This window comes from Melospiza georgiana, chromosome 4, assembly GCF_028018845.1.
Source record: "Melospiza georgiana isolate bMelGeo1 chromosome 4, bMelGeo1.pri, whole genome shotgun sequence".
Lineage (NCBI taxonomy): Eukaryota > Metazoa > Chordata > Aves > Passeriformes > Passerellidae > Melospiza > Melospiza georgiana.
The window spans coordinates 71,483,152-71,499,984 of NC_080433.1; the positions used below are offsets into that span (position 1 = coordinate 71,483,152).

The window sequence follows — 16,833 nt, forward strand, 5'->3', positions numbered from 1 at the left end:
ATCACTACTTATGTCCTGAAGCATGGTTTTAAGATTTGTTACAGTATGTACTTAGTGAAAAACAGAAGGTTTGGACTCAAAGTCCTATTTGCATTCTCTTCTAGTATTTGTTACGGGATGCCACCTATAAAAAATGAACAGAAAGTTGCGAATTTCTCTGAATTTGAACAAAAGAAACACAATTCAAATTTAACATTTTAGCTTAAATTAATTTTTAAATGTCTTTTAAGATGATAAATCAAGTTATAGCACAAGAAGATTTTTCTTAAGACAGTGCTTAAGACTAATTTTTTTTAAATGAAATGTCATCAAGACCATGCAGCAGTTGCTTAAAATAAAGAGAAGCTGCAAAGCAAATTGTGCTAAAAGGCTGGAAGAAACATGCCAGAATAGCTGTCCACTGTCTGATCATCAGACCACTACAGAGAAGAGTGCAGTCCCTAAAAAAGAAGGCCATGAGTTTCTGTAGAAATGTAATTGCTTCTTTTGAACACTTTTTATCTTATATCCAAAGTATATTAATAATTTTCAATGCAGGTTACTTGCGATTAGACTGTATATTTGAAAGTAATGTGATGAAGCATTTTGGGTTCCCAAGAAATGGGCCATTTGTGAAGATAAAATTTGATATAACTTAGAAAAAGGCTGCTGAAAGTGGAAGCCCTGAGTGACATATCACTCCAATACAGATTATGGGAATTGAATTACAACACACCAGAAAGGGTCTAACTAATCAGAGACTGATTTAAAACTGAAACATGTTCAACTTGAAATGTTGCATGTATGTCTTGTACAAATATATATGAGAACTATAATGCACTGTAGGGCAGACATGTAATTCCCTATGACCTGTTCACATGCAGTAGAATAGCATAAAAATGGATCTTTTTGGTTCAGGTTGGTTCTCCTCAGTTTTCAGCAGGAAAAGTCCTGTATCTTTCACAATGTGACTCTAGAATGACCGACAGAAGTCACAAGCTGAGAGGAGACAAGATAGCATCTGCTTATTTAGGAAGAATGATATGAGTTTCAGGGAGTTTCTCTCAACTGCTTTCAGATTTAATTATAGGATTCTGTGTGCTTCCATTCTTAAATGGAAGGACAATAAAAACAGTTAAACTTCCAATAAATATCAAAAAAAGCTGATGACCCTGAGTCTCTCCTGAAACACAGAGTTCATGAGGGGGTTTCAAATATCTAAGAAATATAAATAAAAACTTAGAGAACAAAGTCCTTAGTATGAAGTATGAGAAAGGCAAAAAGATAATTTTTTCTAATGCTTATGGAAGATTTAGTATGTGTAAAAAATCAATAATGCAATAATGAACGGAGGTTAGTAGAAATGTGAAAAATAAACCATACTACTTCATAATCATGCAAATATGTCTTTTGAGACAATCATTGCCATTTACAGACAATAGAGCGCATGCAAAGTCTCTTTTATTGTGCAGTAAATACACATAAGAAAAATTTAATGGAGTGCATACAATTTTGAACATCTTCATTTCATTTGCCTTCAAACTGTCTTTATGATTTTTAAACAATTTAGAATATATTAATTCTGAACTGACTCAAACAAAACTGATACATAATTTGCAATTATTAACATCAGCTTTAACATTCTGCTGTACTTATTCAGAAGCAGCATTTTTAATTGCACTATTTATAATACATCAGAAAGGTTCCTTTCATGAACTTAAGTGAGATAAACTCTTGTGCTTATTTGGCAGACGTGTATGGGGTGCATATAAAACCAGCTACGCTGCATAACCCATCAACAGAAGTAAAATACTTTATGTCTTTTATTGAAGTATGAGATTGTCTTGCACCATTCAAAGACAAATTATCTTACATAATCACAATTCTGAATGCACAGAAGTCCACATGACAGGATGCTTTCAACAAACCATATGTAGAATGTTGTTTTGCTATCACGTTAAGCTCTATATGGTTCTAACATATGATATGTACTTAATGAACAGACTATTTCTATATAAACACAGATCTAAATTGGTGCATCGGGAGATGGAATTATAATTTTTTTGTGTTCTATCATGAAATTTCATGCACATAAAATTACTGGAGTTTTTTAGAGATTTGGGAGATTATTTCCAAATCCCAACAAAAACGATTGCAAATAAGTTCAATGATTCACAGTCACTGGAGAGAGCTGCACATAAAACTGATGGCAGAGTCTGTATTGTACATGGAATGTTCTACACAGTATCACTGAAAGGTAGACATAAACAAGTGAAAAGGAAAATGCACAAGCAAACCAAAAGGAAAGCAAATCAACAACAATATAGTAGCATGCAATAGTAGCTTAACACCATTCAGAAACTGTTAGGGTAAAATAAAAAATATCAAATACGACAAAACAAATCAACCCCCAAAAAATGTAGATACACAGAAGATGCACCAAGGAACAGAAAAAGAACAAGTCTTTGAAGTGTAACAAAAATCAGACACATGCATAGAAATGAGGATTTGCGTTGTGATAGTAAGATACCAGTCTGAGGCCTAATTTACCTTCACTGTCTGACATGGCATGCTGGAAGTCATCCATGATGAAGGCTATATCTCGATCATAGCCTCGAGTCCGTGACTCCTCCCTCATATGCTGCTGGACCTCAGGTAATGAATGGCTCGATCCAAACTGGTCCCTGGTATCTGCAGATATTGGTGGCAAGGGTCCAGCTGCTGCTCTTGCCATTCCCATTGGCTGTCCAACAGGACTTAGTGGGCTCTCCTCCTCTGAGTTCTGTGCTACTATTGGGATCCTTCCCCTGCTTTGGCTAATAGGCAGACTGGTGGGTTTGGTTCTTCCAGAAGGTGCTGCATGGCTAAAGGAAACATCTAAAGGTTCAGCTTCTTGGGCTTTCAGTCTTAAAGAAGAACTGGAAGAATCCCTTTTCAATGATAGATCAAGCCCATACACTGAGGAGGGCCTAGATGAGGGCCTAGATCTACTACCACTGCTATAGGACTTGTCTGCTTCATCTTGTAGTGCAGATCTCATTGTTGGACCTAGTGCAGTCCCAAGGCCTGCTCCAATGGATGACGTCAGTGGTGGCCCCATGTACTTCTGTTGGTCACTGATGTTTTTTCTAAGGCCATAAGTGATATCATCCTGAAGAAGCCTTGCCCTAGTAGTGATTCCCCCAAGTGTTGAAGTGCTAGAAGTCATATAGCTTGAATAGTCAGGCTCAAGGTCTCTGCTTTCTTGGATAGGTGAAAACTTTGTAAGTTTGGGGTCTATCAAGGCTTTTTTGTGTTTTGACTGTTTCTGGTAAAGGAGGGCTGCTGGGAGCTGCTTAGCAGCCTGCTTCTCAAGAGTAAGCCTACCTATGCTGTATTTTTCAGATTTTGGAAAATGCCTGTAGCTGCCCTCTCCATGGTAGTACTGTGATAGACCAGCTAGATGATCGAGACTTTCTGCACCTCTACGGAACTCTTGCTTTATCTGGTGTTTCAGAAGTTTGAGCTCATAAGGGTCCTCCATTGGGTCTTCATCAGCTTTAACATAGGAGTGTAACCTAGAGGAAGTCTGCAGTGGTGCCAGGAAGTCTGACACTTCTTGTGCTCTCCTGGCCTCAGTTGTGCGAAGAAGTCGATCTGTTTTGGTCAGATCTTTCTCATGGAGGCTAAAACTGGAACCAAGAGCTCCTGTTCCTTTAGTAAGTTCTCCTATATCATCAATCAGCACATAATTTCGGGATGTATGGTGGTGGTCTATATCTGCATAGAACGAATCTGCAGATATGCTTGATATAGGGCTGCTTGCTATGCTGTTTCTCTCATCTAGTCCTATCCTCAAGTCCAAGGTAGAGTATTTACTGCCCAGCTGGGAAACTGCATAACTATTTTCACTTGACACTGGTGCTATCATGAGAGGCTGATTGCGAATTACATCATAGTTTGTTGTTATCTTAGGCTCCATGTATAATGTGGTCTGTCTTGGCTTTGGCTGTATCACCATCATCTGTGATGGGAGTTGATAGGATGGCTGTTGAGATGGTGGTGGTTGAGCCTGTGGGGTAAAGGACATGGTGGCTCCTGTTTGGAATGCTGTCTGGGTCTGATAGGGTGAAACCTGCTGGTGATACAAAGGCTGCTGTTGTTGATAATGGGACTGCTGTGTGAACTGAGTCGGTGCTTGAGTTGGCAGGGCAGGAGATGAATACTGATATTGAGCATATGGGCTTGTAGCAGGGGCAAACTGTGTTTCTGGCTGGGTTTGTGGTGGCATAAACTGGTTAAATTCTGTCTGGGGTGCAGTACGTGGTCTTTCCAAGCCATGCTGAGTTTCTATTCTGGTTGACCTGGTATTATTAACTTCACTGTCTGACATATAATCACGTTCTTCGGCTACTCCTTGGAGATAGGCACGCTCTCTCTTTTCTCTTTCTTTTAGCAGGGCTTCTTTCCTCCTATTAATGCCCATTTCCAAGTATCTCAACTTGGCATCTATTTCTTTTTCCTCCTCATCTAGCTCTGCTTGCTTCTTCCTAAGCTTGGCTGACTCACGTTCGACCAGATCCAATTCCCTGTCTATATCCTGAAGAATTTTGGCTCTGGCCATAGTGGTGGTCCTACAAATCCTTCTCCGTGAAACTGATCCCACGGAAGCATATGGGGACTGAGTTCCTGCTGTGGCTTCCTCTGGAGGTGGATTGGGCAGAGTCCTCTTCACCTTCTTCTGAGTGCTGGATGGAGTCAAGCCTGAAGAACCTTTTGACTGCAATAGAAGAAACAAGACTCAATCACTACCCTGAAGGGAAATTAATCACAAGTTATTTAAATTTTTTCAGGGTATGGCTTTGTAACTTAACCACATGTTTTCTTTAAGACAGACGAAATTTTATATGTGTTATTAAGCAGCAGAAAATAGAAAGGAAAATGGCCATCAGTCTACTAAAAATGAGCAATCTAATGCAAAAATAAGGGTGACACTCACTAGGTGACACTTTGTTTGGCCTAAGTTTAAAAAATCTACCTTATATTCTTAAAGTTTAATCTATAATAATTTATTTTTTTTAATTTCTACGTGGTTATGCATAAACATAATGCATATGTGTGTGGGAGGGGAATATATGTATATATACACCTCCCTTTCATATAACATTTAATTTAATAAAAACTACGTATAATTATAAATGTACTAATGTACTTATATAAGCATTCATAATTAAATTTATATATAATCTGTACAGTCAAATAGATTACTCTGAGCCAGACACTGAATGCATACCCATAAACTATAACTTCTACTGAAATCCAGACAACAAAGCAGAACTTTCTAGTGACAAGGCAGATAGTTCTTACATGATCTTGTAAATTTTGCCTCATAGTTGATGCTATATATGCTTTTTTTTTTTTCTTTCAGGGGATTTTCTTGTCCTTTACAAAACTGGGGTAAGCTTTCTTCAATTCACTGAAGTCTTTCATAAACGAAATTTGTTCCAGTTAGGAAGCTACAGTTTAAAACTTGAAAAAATTAAGAAGTATAAAATTGTAGCAATTTAATTCCACCCAGATGTCCAGATTTCCCCATAAGTTAGAAGAGTGATTCATCCTGATGTAGAACTATCTACCTTAGGCTGATAAATAATTTTTTTTGAGGTGCCAGTGTCTCTTCATCAGCTAGGAAAGTAGACAATGCAAGTGGTTAGATGCAATTCAATTTGCATCCTAAATCACTAATGTTTTTGAAATTTTTTTTTAGTTTTCAAGTTTAGGCTCCCACACTATGTATACAGATTAAGAAGTGGGACCTGAATGATTTTGAAATTATATCCTATCTCCCTTAAAGCTTCTTACAAATCTTGCCTTAGCAAAGGAAAAGAGATTGATCTACACACATACACTGAAACAAAAGAAAAATCAGCTCAGTGATTAAGGAATGCAGACATGTTATTACCAATATATGGAAACATTTTAGCCCAGTTTAATAGAAGAATAAAACCAATTCAGATCAAATTAACTCTCCTGCCTCTGCAGAAAAGGAAAGCATTTCTGCAAGGATTAACGGCTTTTAATTAAAAATGGCATTTATTTTGAAATAAATGCTACTTCATTCAGATAGGATATAAATAATATTAACTTTAAGTAGGAGTTTATAAATCAGTATTTTCTCAGTTTATTTTGATATGGCATCAATAAACTGTACAAGTTTTTAAGAAGTGTTGACAATTTCCTTTTGCTGGTCCTCTGTTACCTAGCTTTGAAAAATTGCAATAATCAACACATTGTTTGGCACAGATCTTTAAGGAAACATTCACCACCTTTTCAAGTGCCATTTAAGCTCTTTTATTCTCCTCATCTAAATTCCATCAACTTTTGCACGTTTCAGATTTCAATAAAAGCAATTTAATATTTTCAGCTTCCTGTGGCTATTTCACAAACCCATGTTGTGCCAACAAATCAAAGGAGCTAGTTTTATCTTGCTCAGTATGCACTTATAAGCAAAGACAAATTAATCATCTACAGTAGGTCTAGTTGGCTAATATTTTATATTGTAGAATCAGTGTAATACCACTGATATTTCCCCCTCCTGAACTGAAATTGGGATCACAGATGGTGAAGCAGTCACAGATGGTCACTGGTATTGGGAAGTGCTATTAATAAAACAGTCATTAAAAGGTCTGCAATACTTTATGGAATTAATATTTTCAGGTAATAGTTAAATTGCTGATACATAAATCTCAGTGGCAGATTAGTATCAGTTTTAACAAAAAAAAATTGCTTTTAGATCTCTCTGTATTTGAAGAAGCTTAGACTGACAGATATTATAGGAAGATGTCACACTTGCTTTTGAAAAAGTATTGATAACCTCTAGCTTTTAGCTACTGTTCTCACAAAAGGAAGGCTTAATTGCTTTTATTTGAGATTTATACTGAGACAAGAAAAAGAAAATTAGTTCTGTGATAAAATGTGTGTCTTTTTCTTGTTCCTGGATATTTCCATCATCACTTATGTTAGCATGCTCCCTGGGAACTGGGAATTGAAGGAAAGTTCAACTACAATATTTTGACAGAAAACTTTTAAGTAACTCTTACTAGTTTTTGCATTTCCTTTGAATTTGTTAAATAGCATGAAAAAAAAAAAAAAAAAAAAAAAAGGAAAGCTAGGGCTGATCTTTGCCAAATTCTAGTTTCTTTATGAAAAAGAATTGGGAGGGGAAAGGGGTAATTGTGCTGTCTAGTCCTATCTCTGTATTTTTGGTCATTGTCTCATATTTCTGATGTATGTTCACTTTACATTCGAAGTATCCAAAGAAAAGATGGGGCAATAACCTTCATGAGACCACTCTGGAGCCACATAAACCTATCAAATACAAGCAGGCATTCTTAGACTTACAATCACTGGTTAAAAGTTAAATTACATGTCAGAAAGGTGACCATAGCAAGCTCTCTGACTTAATAAACAATGAAGTTTCTTACTATATTTTACCATGTTTTCCACCTTAATTCTAGTCAGTTTACTTCTAGCTAACTATTAGTATCCTCACTAATTTTTAAAATAATTTTTGTTTAGCAAACGACCACTCTAAATGTTGAGTGCAACTTCCAAAAATTAGAACTAAATTATTCTGGCTTTTTGTTTTACCATGATGGTCATAAAAATGTTATTAGTTTATTGCTGACTCTTGTATAATTTTACAATAGTCTGGGATATCCCTTCAGAGTGGATTTAATGGTAATCATACATGCTTCTGAGGCAAAGCTGACCTTGTTACAATAAGGCCTCAGCTCATGCTTGAAACAAAGCCACAGAGAAGTTCTCCACAATACTACAAACTAAAGAATGGAGAAACAAACTATCTTCCCCTTCCAACACCACTCCTTAAGCCTAACAAAGTTTTAAAATAAACATAAGAGGAAGTCTTCTCAACCTTGCAGTTCAGTGACAAGATGACATCACAGTAAGGAAGTCAAAAGACTGAGCTGAAGGTTGCATGCAAACGGATTTAGCAAAATGTTGCTTTTCTGCCTTGCCAATACACATTAGTCTTGATGTGAGTTTTTGTCTGAGTTTGGATTTATAGAGGCCATCTGGACAAAGGCTTGTGAACACCGTTAAATTAATTGTGTGGTGACTTTGGAATAACTCTTTTGCAATGACCATTCTGTTCCTTGCGAATCTTTCTAAAAATACCTTCTTCTACCTATTTTTGTCTCTTTTAATTTGATGCCATTGTTGACAAAGCCAGCAAGACTCTGACAAGAATCAGTTACTAGGAAATACTAATATGTCCTGCTGCTTTTTATCTGTTTTAAAGAGATAGTTAACTTTGGGGGACTGAATGGCTCAGGATACCTGTAATGAATTTCTACCTCTAAATACTGTGTTTGATTCTAGCTACACAACCTTTCTTGTCCTCGTCTCAGCTGAGTTTTTGAACATGATATGCTGTTCTCCATTCAGGTAGCCATGTTTGGATATTAGTTTCATTTGCTTAGAAGTTCGGCTTTGACATTTAAGCATAAAATGCTTGCATACTTCTTGCATGCTTTGAGTTTTGCTATAAAAATTTAATCCTTATTATTTATTCCTCTTTTAAAACAACACCAACTTCTTCTTTGGTCCCCTTTAGAGCTTACCAAACAGATTTGCACTTATATCTATATCTATATCTATATCTATATCTATCTAGATCTATCTAGATCTCTATCTAGATAGTATAAGTATGGAAAAAGTCTGAAAATTATGTATACAATATGTATACATATATGCATTTGCAGAAGTAAATTACAGTTGTGATGACAGCATCTTATTAGTTTGTCATCACCAGGCTATAAAATAGACACAGTGATGTCAGACTACTACAGCCTGTGGTGCTGTGAAAAGCAATAGTAAAGTGGATTATAGATGATGCTGCTCCTCTGCCACAATCCCCAGAAGACTCAGCAGCATGCTGAAAATCCTGTTCTGTACTGCTAAAGGAAAAAAACCTCACTTTCTGCAGGGCTAGATTCCCTGAAATATTTGATGCTAATTTTCATCAGACTTGAAATGTCAGCAGAAAGTTGGCTGTATTCTGATTTTTCTGCTACCAGAAAAACAATGAAAATAATACTTTTTGTCTTCAAACAAGGACCATGCAATCAGTAAACTGTCTCAGACAACTTACGGCTAGCATCAGGTTGAGAGATGAATGCAGATGTGTTATGAAATTACTGGGAATAAACTGGTTTAACCAGATAAAATGTCAGGTAGTGCAGGGATAGAAATTACTTTCCCATTCAGAAAAAAAAAATCACCCAGGTTTGGGACGAATGCAGATTTTTAAGGTGAAGCCTGTGCTGTAGCTCACTTTTCAGCTCTCACATCTTGTATTTTTCATGTAAAAAAAACCTTCCCAAATGCAACCCCCTCAAAGCCCCAGTATGCCAGTTTAAATTGCAATTGTAATACAGCTCTTCTACTTATAAAGGGTAGGAATGTGTTACTCAGTATTACAGCATGTGCTCTTCATTGTTAGAAATGTATCAGAAGAGTCAAAATTTTGGCAATTCATTATTTTAAATATTTAATTTACCACAAAGAATCCATGGAAATCTATTATCGTTCATTAAGGACTTCTCAGTAATTTAACACTATCTTTAAAACTGCTTGCAAATGAGACCCAACACCTAAAGATATTAACACTAGGATTAGATTACTTCATTTTAAGTATGGAATCCTTAACTACATCTTCCTATAGGTGCAGAGGTCCTGAACAGTATTTTGGAACTTGTCCTGTGCAAAGAAAATGTCTCCTGTAAGTTTTTATGGACACTTCTGGACTTATTATCTATTATGTGGTAACTGCTGATGGGAAGGCACCACCTTTATTAACCCCTGGTTAACAAATTTTAGAGCAAGAATATTGAGAAGCTTCTCTCCACTGGCTAAGGATGACATAGGGACACTTCTATAGAATCAAGAACCACAGAAGGTGGGAACCCTCCAATGAAGCCATAAGGTTAAGGGGAGCAGATGAGTTGTGTATGGTAAGGAAAATATATAGCAACATGTATTTAATAAAAGCTGGTCTCATCAGCTGTGCTGAGAGTGGACTAATATATTCTCTGAACAAATTCTAACCCATAGTAAAACCTTATCATACAACCAGTACTGCCTTGGCTTGTGTGCCGTTGCCAGCAAGGGCAGTGCAAGAATAATTTGATGAGCTGAATTTGGCCTTGTATAGGGGAGTGAAATACCCTGCTTCATGAGTGATATACTAGAGCTTTCCTTCAATGTAGCTCCTGTCCTTTTCTTTCTGCAAGTATGTTGCTCTGGGGACTGAGCAGTCAGGCAGAAAACTAGTTTCTAAATCACTACACAGCAGCACCGAGATGCCAGTCAGTCTGTTTTTCTTTTTTTTCCCCCCACTCCTTTGAAGGCCTGTAAAGATAAATTTATTTTCTGTTAACACCAATATACAATTTTTAGAAATAGTCTATTCCAAAACAATTAGATTTTTTCAATTTTTTTTGCTTTCCTTCATGTCAGTCAGAGTCGTTCATTCCTCAGATAAACACTTTTGTACTTTCCATTCCCTTTCTCTCCTTCATTTTCTCTGTGAAATTGTTTGAAATTGCCATTTTCACTTCAAATGCAAGGGAGACAGCACAGTGCACTTCCTAACAGCTGATGTGAGATACCAACTTCCATCCTCAGTTAAACACATAAAAGCCCATATGCTTCTTTTGATCATGAGGGGAGAAAGGAGAAATTCAAAGGAAATTTGATATGCAAACTACAGACAGATGTGGCCCTTACACTGTGATTTTCAAAGGGATCCAAATCTACATTTCGTCTACTTTATGAGAGCAGATGTAATAGTTGTTCCCAGTTGTTTGCACAGAAAACAGTTTTACACAGACTAACTGATTTGGGATTCATTTGGAACAGGACTGACAAATTTGCCTCTAAAGGGTAATGGGGCAATTCCCTTCTCAATTTCTAAAAATGAGAAATAGCAGTTTAAATCAGCAGTAATATATCATTGAAAAATCAGATTGTAAGAAAAAATGAAATCCATTGTTTTGACACTTTTGATTTAAATAGTGGAATTGGAACAACCTTCAATGTATGTGCATTGAAAGGATTTTAGAAAACATAAGCATTATTCAGAAGCTTACATTTTAATTCCCTTATTTTACCACTGCAGATCATATCTATACTGTTTGCTTTTTCTGCTCACTGAAAACAGTCCTTTTTCCCAATTGCCTAAGTACAATTCACTACTTTTTTAAATTTTTTTTCTTTTATAGCTCAAGCCTCATGTGAAAGGGAAACATTTCTGGTTAACTCACAGTGATATTACCATCAAAACTCATTATTTTCTTTTTTATTCCTAATTTATTTTCCCCCTCTGCTACCCTTTGCTATTCATCTTTTCAATAATATTACTTGTATTTGCAAGATGTACTGGGATAGCAGTTTATGTGAGAGATTCACCGTTTAATTATATGAAATGTATATAGAATTACAGGTATTTCAGTTACTTTGCAATGGAGAAAAATCTCTGGCAGATTGATTCAGACAATGGGCATCTGCCAAGCCAATAGAAAGAGTCAAATTGTCAGAGTTGAGTTCTGCATCTGCATTGGAATCTCTTTACCAAAGGGGCTCATTATTTTCCCTATTATTCAATCTGAGAAAGAAGAGAAGTAAAAATGAGGAAAAGGAAGGGAAAGAGGGAAAGGAGAGAAGGGGGAAAGTCTGTCCTCCAAAGAATTTCTTTTCTTAATGACCAATACAGATTTCATACTTTGCTATGAAAGGCTTGAAAACATTTCAGGAAATATACAGCTGCTATGTAGGCAATAATTACAGATGCTTCCTAAATGCCTGTCTTTAGATGCTTTGTACTAAGACATGCTAAATATTCTCAAGTATTTTATTTATATGTCAGTATACTAAAAACTATTGAGGGACTTCACAGAAAGAAAACACTGGAAAATTCTACTCTTGTTGCACTGCTGTGTTTTCAGCATCAACTCCAGCTCATACTCTGAGAGCTAAAGTGCTACAGCTCTACTCCAGGGCCAAAGACTGATAAAGAATTTAAAACAAGTCCCTTTGTCTGTGAATTAAAATCTTTCCTCATTTGCTAATTACTTTTAAGAAGATATGCAAATTTTTTTTTTAAATAAAAAAGGAACAAAATGAATGGATTTTCCTATACACTGTCTTCCACGTGACTCAGGACAGTTTCTGAAGAGGAGAATTCTTAACCATATTTTACTCTGACAATCCAAAAGATTATGATATAAATGACTAAACGGAGGACAGAGTCTATGTATTGAATAACAATAACTTGAACAAGAGGAAGATTCACTATATGGAGAAATAAAAATGGCAAAACTAGAATTCCTCTGAGGTAGATGCTTAACAAGATTAAGTCAAAGCCTGGAGATTCATGGTGACTGTACTATAACATTGTATATTACACTACAACAACAATTACAGCTTCTTAATCATCCATCACTTCTTTTTCTCCTCTCTCATGTTTCACTGACAGTTTAAAAAGAATTTTACATAAATACAAAACCAAGAATACTCCGAACTTCTCTGCCAAAATGTTATCAGAAGTTATCAGAAGTTCTATGATGTGGATGGACAATCTGATGCCTGTGATAGATTAAGATACAGATATTGTTTGCACATGATGAGCCCTGTCTCCAACACAACCCATTTTTGGATTTAACTAACTGACAACAAAGAACTGTACCTTAGTAATGTGTTTCAATACAGAGGCAATGAGAGTCTGACACTGGTAATTTAAACAAGCTATATTAAAGGATATTGTGCCAAAATATTAACTGCTAGCTCTGGGATTTGTTGATTGTGAAGCTACTTGTGGCAATAGAGAAAGGCATCAGTCAACTTTATCTTCAAATAACAAAATCCTTGGAATAAATCTTTCTGCATGTAATGAAATAGCCTTAGCATGGGCTTATTCACGAATAGAAATCAATAACACACCATTTCCTATAATGTAACACACAAATCATTATGTGTCATACCCCTCAGTCAGAATAATATATTTTATTTGAAACTCAGATCTCATCTATGGAAAATTTTACAGGATTATAAACAATATTTTCCCAGTAAATGAGAATATACTTTAATTTCTTTTCCTTTGCAATCTAACTCAGAAGCCTGGCCAGAAAATACTCGTGAGAAAAATTCAGAATAGTTTATACTTATAAGTATGATATGCATATGCTGAATTAGCACCATCTGTTTTCAACAGATATCAGGCTACTTTGCAAACTTTTGGCAACAATTGAAAAAAATCTAAAAAAGTACTGAAACAATCAACGCTAACTCTCCTGTTATCTTTGAAAGAAGGAAAATATCAATCTTGTTTCATAGGGAATGAAAACGACAACAACAAAAATAAACAAAAAAAAAAACAACCAAACAAAAAAAACCAACAAAACATAACAAAAAAAAACCCCCAGAAAACCAAACAAAAATTGTGTGAGAAAATCTTGGCTTTTTCTGCCTCTCCTTCACTACAGACTTCCTCCACAGGATGGGAGCTGACGAGACAGCACATGCTGTGCCACAGCCCTTGTTTGCTCACAAGAGTGAGGATTCATCTGCCCAAGCACAGGCATCGTGTGCAGAGTTAATCTGAGCCAGTCCTCCAGACTACTGAACTGCAAAAAAGTGCCATTTCTCTTCAGCTCACTCCATAATCACACCTGCTCCTCTTGACAGCCGTGGAAACAGCCACGTGTAACACAGATGCCACCAGGAAATGTCTCAGGACAGGAGGTCATTCCCCCTCACCACAACTTGAGCAGTTTCAATTCCTGCTTTTGGCTCCTCTGCTTGAAGCAGAGTTTTAATTATTTTGGTTTTTTTCTTGCAGGAATCTCACCACCTCTTCAATTCTTCAGAAATTACACCTCTCCTCAGCAATCAAAGGTTCTGGGTTTGGCTCAGTTTGATCACTGAGGCAATATTTACTTTGTTCTGTACTCATGATGCTTTACTTCCCCAGTCTAAGATTAAAGGTGGCAGAGTGAGCAGAGCCCTGATTAACCACTTTCTCTAAAATGTGGTTCATGCTGGGGAGCAATGGCCATGCAGCTGCTGCTGTAAGGCACAGATTAGACAAACTCACCAAGTGCCTAATTCAGGTCTTTCTACATCCATCACAGCAAACCCTTCTTTTTGTTCTTTTTGCTCAGCCCTGGCTTCATCCATACTGCTGTGCACCTGCAGAATGATCTGCATTGAATTTTCTCCCCCTCTTTCCAAAAGTGTCTTAAAATTACCTATACAACACATTCTGTTGGTGGAAAGCACATTTCTGACTCAGCTCTGGTACTATATACCATGGTCCCAATATTACACCCTGAGAATAGAATAGAATAGAATAGAATAGAATAGAATAGAATAGAATAGAATAGAATAGAATAGAAAGTAAAATAAGCTTGGGAAACTCTCCTTGATTGCTGAGACTTCTCTTCCAGGCTTCAATCTATTCCAAGAACTCACCAGCTATTAGGTCTTGCAGTAGACTCTGCAGAAGCCCCTCTGCCTCAGCTAGACAAGTTAATTTCTCCTTCAGTTCATGTTGTAAATATATTTCTCTCTCTTCTCTGCATTTCTCAATGTCAATTTCTATATGTCCCCCTTGAACTTCCTTCTGCCTGAAACTTTTCTTTCCTCTCCCCCTCCATCCCTCATTTTCTGAAACATAAAAATTCCCCCTAAAATACGCTCAGTTGATCCCAGGGCAGGCGTAATCCTCACACCTTTTAGAGAAATGTAGTTGAACCTGACAACAAACAGAGTGGATCATCTGCCACAGATGGCAAAACTTAGGAGGTGTGAAAACTACTCACAGTATGTCCGGATTTTCCATTACATTTTTCTACAGTGAGAACATGCACTAGCCAGACCACACAAAACTCCATATTCCTATTCTTATTCTCATATAAAAATGGCATTTTCAGTTTGATACAAATGCATTTCCAAGTGACACAAATTAAACAAAACCAAATATACCTCACCCCTAACCTGCAAAAAGCCAACTCTTTAAAGAAAGCATTTACACTTGAATAAACACATACAGAAATCTGTTATACTGATACAAAAAAGACCATCTTCTCATGGAAGGAAAACAGCTTTCTCTGTTTAAACAGATACCAAAGGGAAACAGATTACCTGTCTTTTTTTTTTTTTCAAAAAAATATTTTAAAAGGTATGAGACCATTTTTTCAGAGTTTACTTTTTGCTCGGGTTTTTTTTGTTCGTTTGTTTACTTTTATATGTATTCTACTCTCTGTGGATACTGCACCAGATTTAATCCTGCAGCTGGAACACAGAAGTGACAAATGCTTCTTCATTTGTATTTAAAACGAGATTGGACACCCACTCCATCTCTTTACCAAAAAATCCAGACAAGGAACTCGGTTTGGTCTTGATTTGCTCAACTGAATAAAACTGAGTATTTAGAACATCCTCTTTTTCTTCTTTAAAGGCATGCATGGGGATAATATTTAAATTTTATTATTTTACTAATTATTAAATATAATTTCTCCTACTAGCACTGTAATCTACATTCATCTTCAGAGGAGGAAGTATTCCACTCCTGGATAAATTGCATCAGATGACAGCCTTGTATGCAATGTGATATTTAATGCAACTGTGTAGGGCTGAGGAAGAAGAAAGCAGTAACCTTTTAATGAATTTTCTTCCTACTATTTTAATAGCAATTATGCTATTTTAGAATCATGCCCTTCCTCTTCCCTTTTCTGCTTATTGTGACAAGCAGGACAGGAAGACAGAAAGTTGACAAAGACTACTTTTTAACACTAATGAAGCTAAAAATTAAGATAAGGCACCAGAAAAACCAGAAGTTAATGTGAAAAAAAATGTGCCATTTGCAGTTTCTAAACCTACACGTGTAACAAAAAAAAAAAAAAAAGAAAGAAAAAAAAAGAAAAAAAATAAATAAAAGGAGAAACAGAATTTAATGCAAGAACAATATTCCAAGACATGAAAGAAAAATGAAAATTCTTACAGTGGGCCTGGAATTTAGGACATATATTCACTGCATGTACAAAAGCAACAAGGGTCTTTTCTTCCCCCTCATTTTCAGAACTCCTATTTTTGTTCTAAACCATTCTTTGTCCACTGCTGCCATAGGTAAAAAAAAAAATCCAGATAAAAAATAGCTCAGCTTGATTATATGCATATGGACTATACCAATCACCCTAAACAGGCAATATGACATTTCTTATCACAGAAACACAGGAAATAATCATTAAAAATGTTCACAGGATAATGACAGATTTAGGTTGGTTCTCTTCTCTGTTTTTTTAATGTGTTTTATTCACTGTTTTAAAATTTCTAGCAAACACAGAGCGTACAAAGAAAAGAAAACTAATGAAACCCTGAAATATTTTCAATTATCCAAATGTACATTCTAGGCAAATGGAAGAGTAAGAGCTAAAAAACCATTGAAAACTAATGCCTACTGAATATTTTAGTGACATCTTATCTTCACAAAGCATCAGGCTTTGCAGTCATGTCATTCAGTGTTTTTTGGGTCCAGAGATGTAAACAGAAAATCAAATGATTGTTCTGAAGTCTCAAATAGATCAATGCTCACTGGTCCTATAACAGCCTGAGGTACAGAGTGGTGATACATCCCCTTAGAGATAAGAAATGGCAGCATTGATGGGTTCAGAGCAGAACTGAAGCCATAAATGTGTGAGTGGGATTTGTCAGAGATGTGCTCCCAAAGGCTGAAAAAGGCAGGAGTGATTAATGGTTTTTAGCTGGTGAGGATGTCAGAAAAAGATGTCTCTG

At 36.2% G+C, this 16,833-nt stretch overlaps 1 protein-coding gene across 1 annotated transcript in view; it reads right to left on the reverse strand.

Moving 5' to 3' along the window:
- Positions 1–16,833, reverse strand: part of PCLO (piccolo presynaptic cytomatrix protein) — a 322,461-nt gene that overhangs the window by 131,717 nt on the left and 173,911 nt on the right. Inside the window, exon 7 of the mRNA XM_058023738.1 lies at positions 2,530–4,738. Coding sequence (XP_057879721.1) covers positions 2,530–4,738 — 2,209 coding nt within the window. The remainder of the gene's footprint in view (positions 1–2,529; positions 4,739–16,833) is intronic.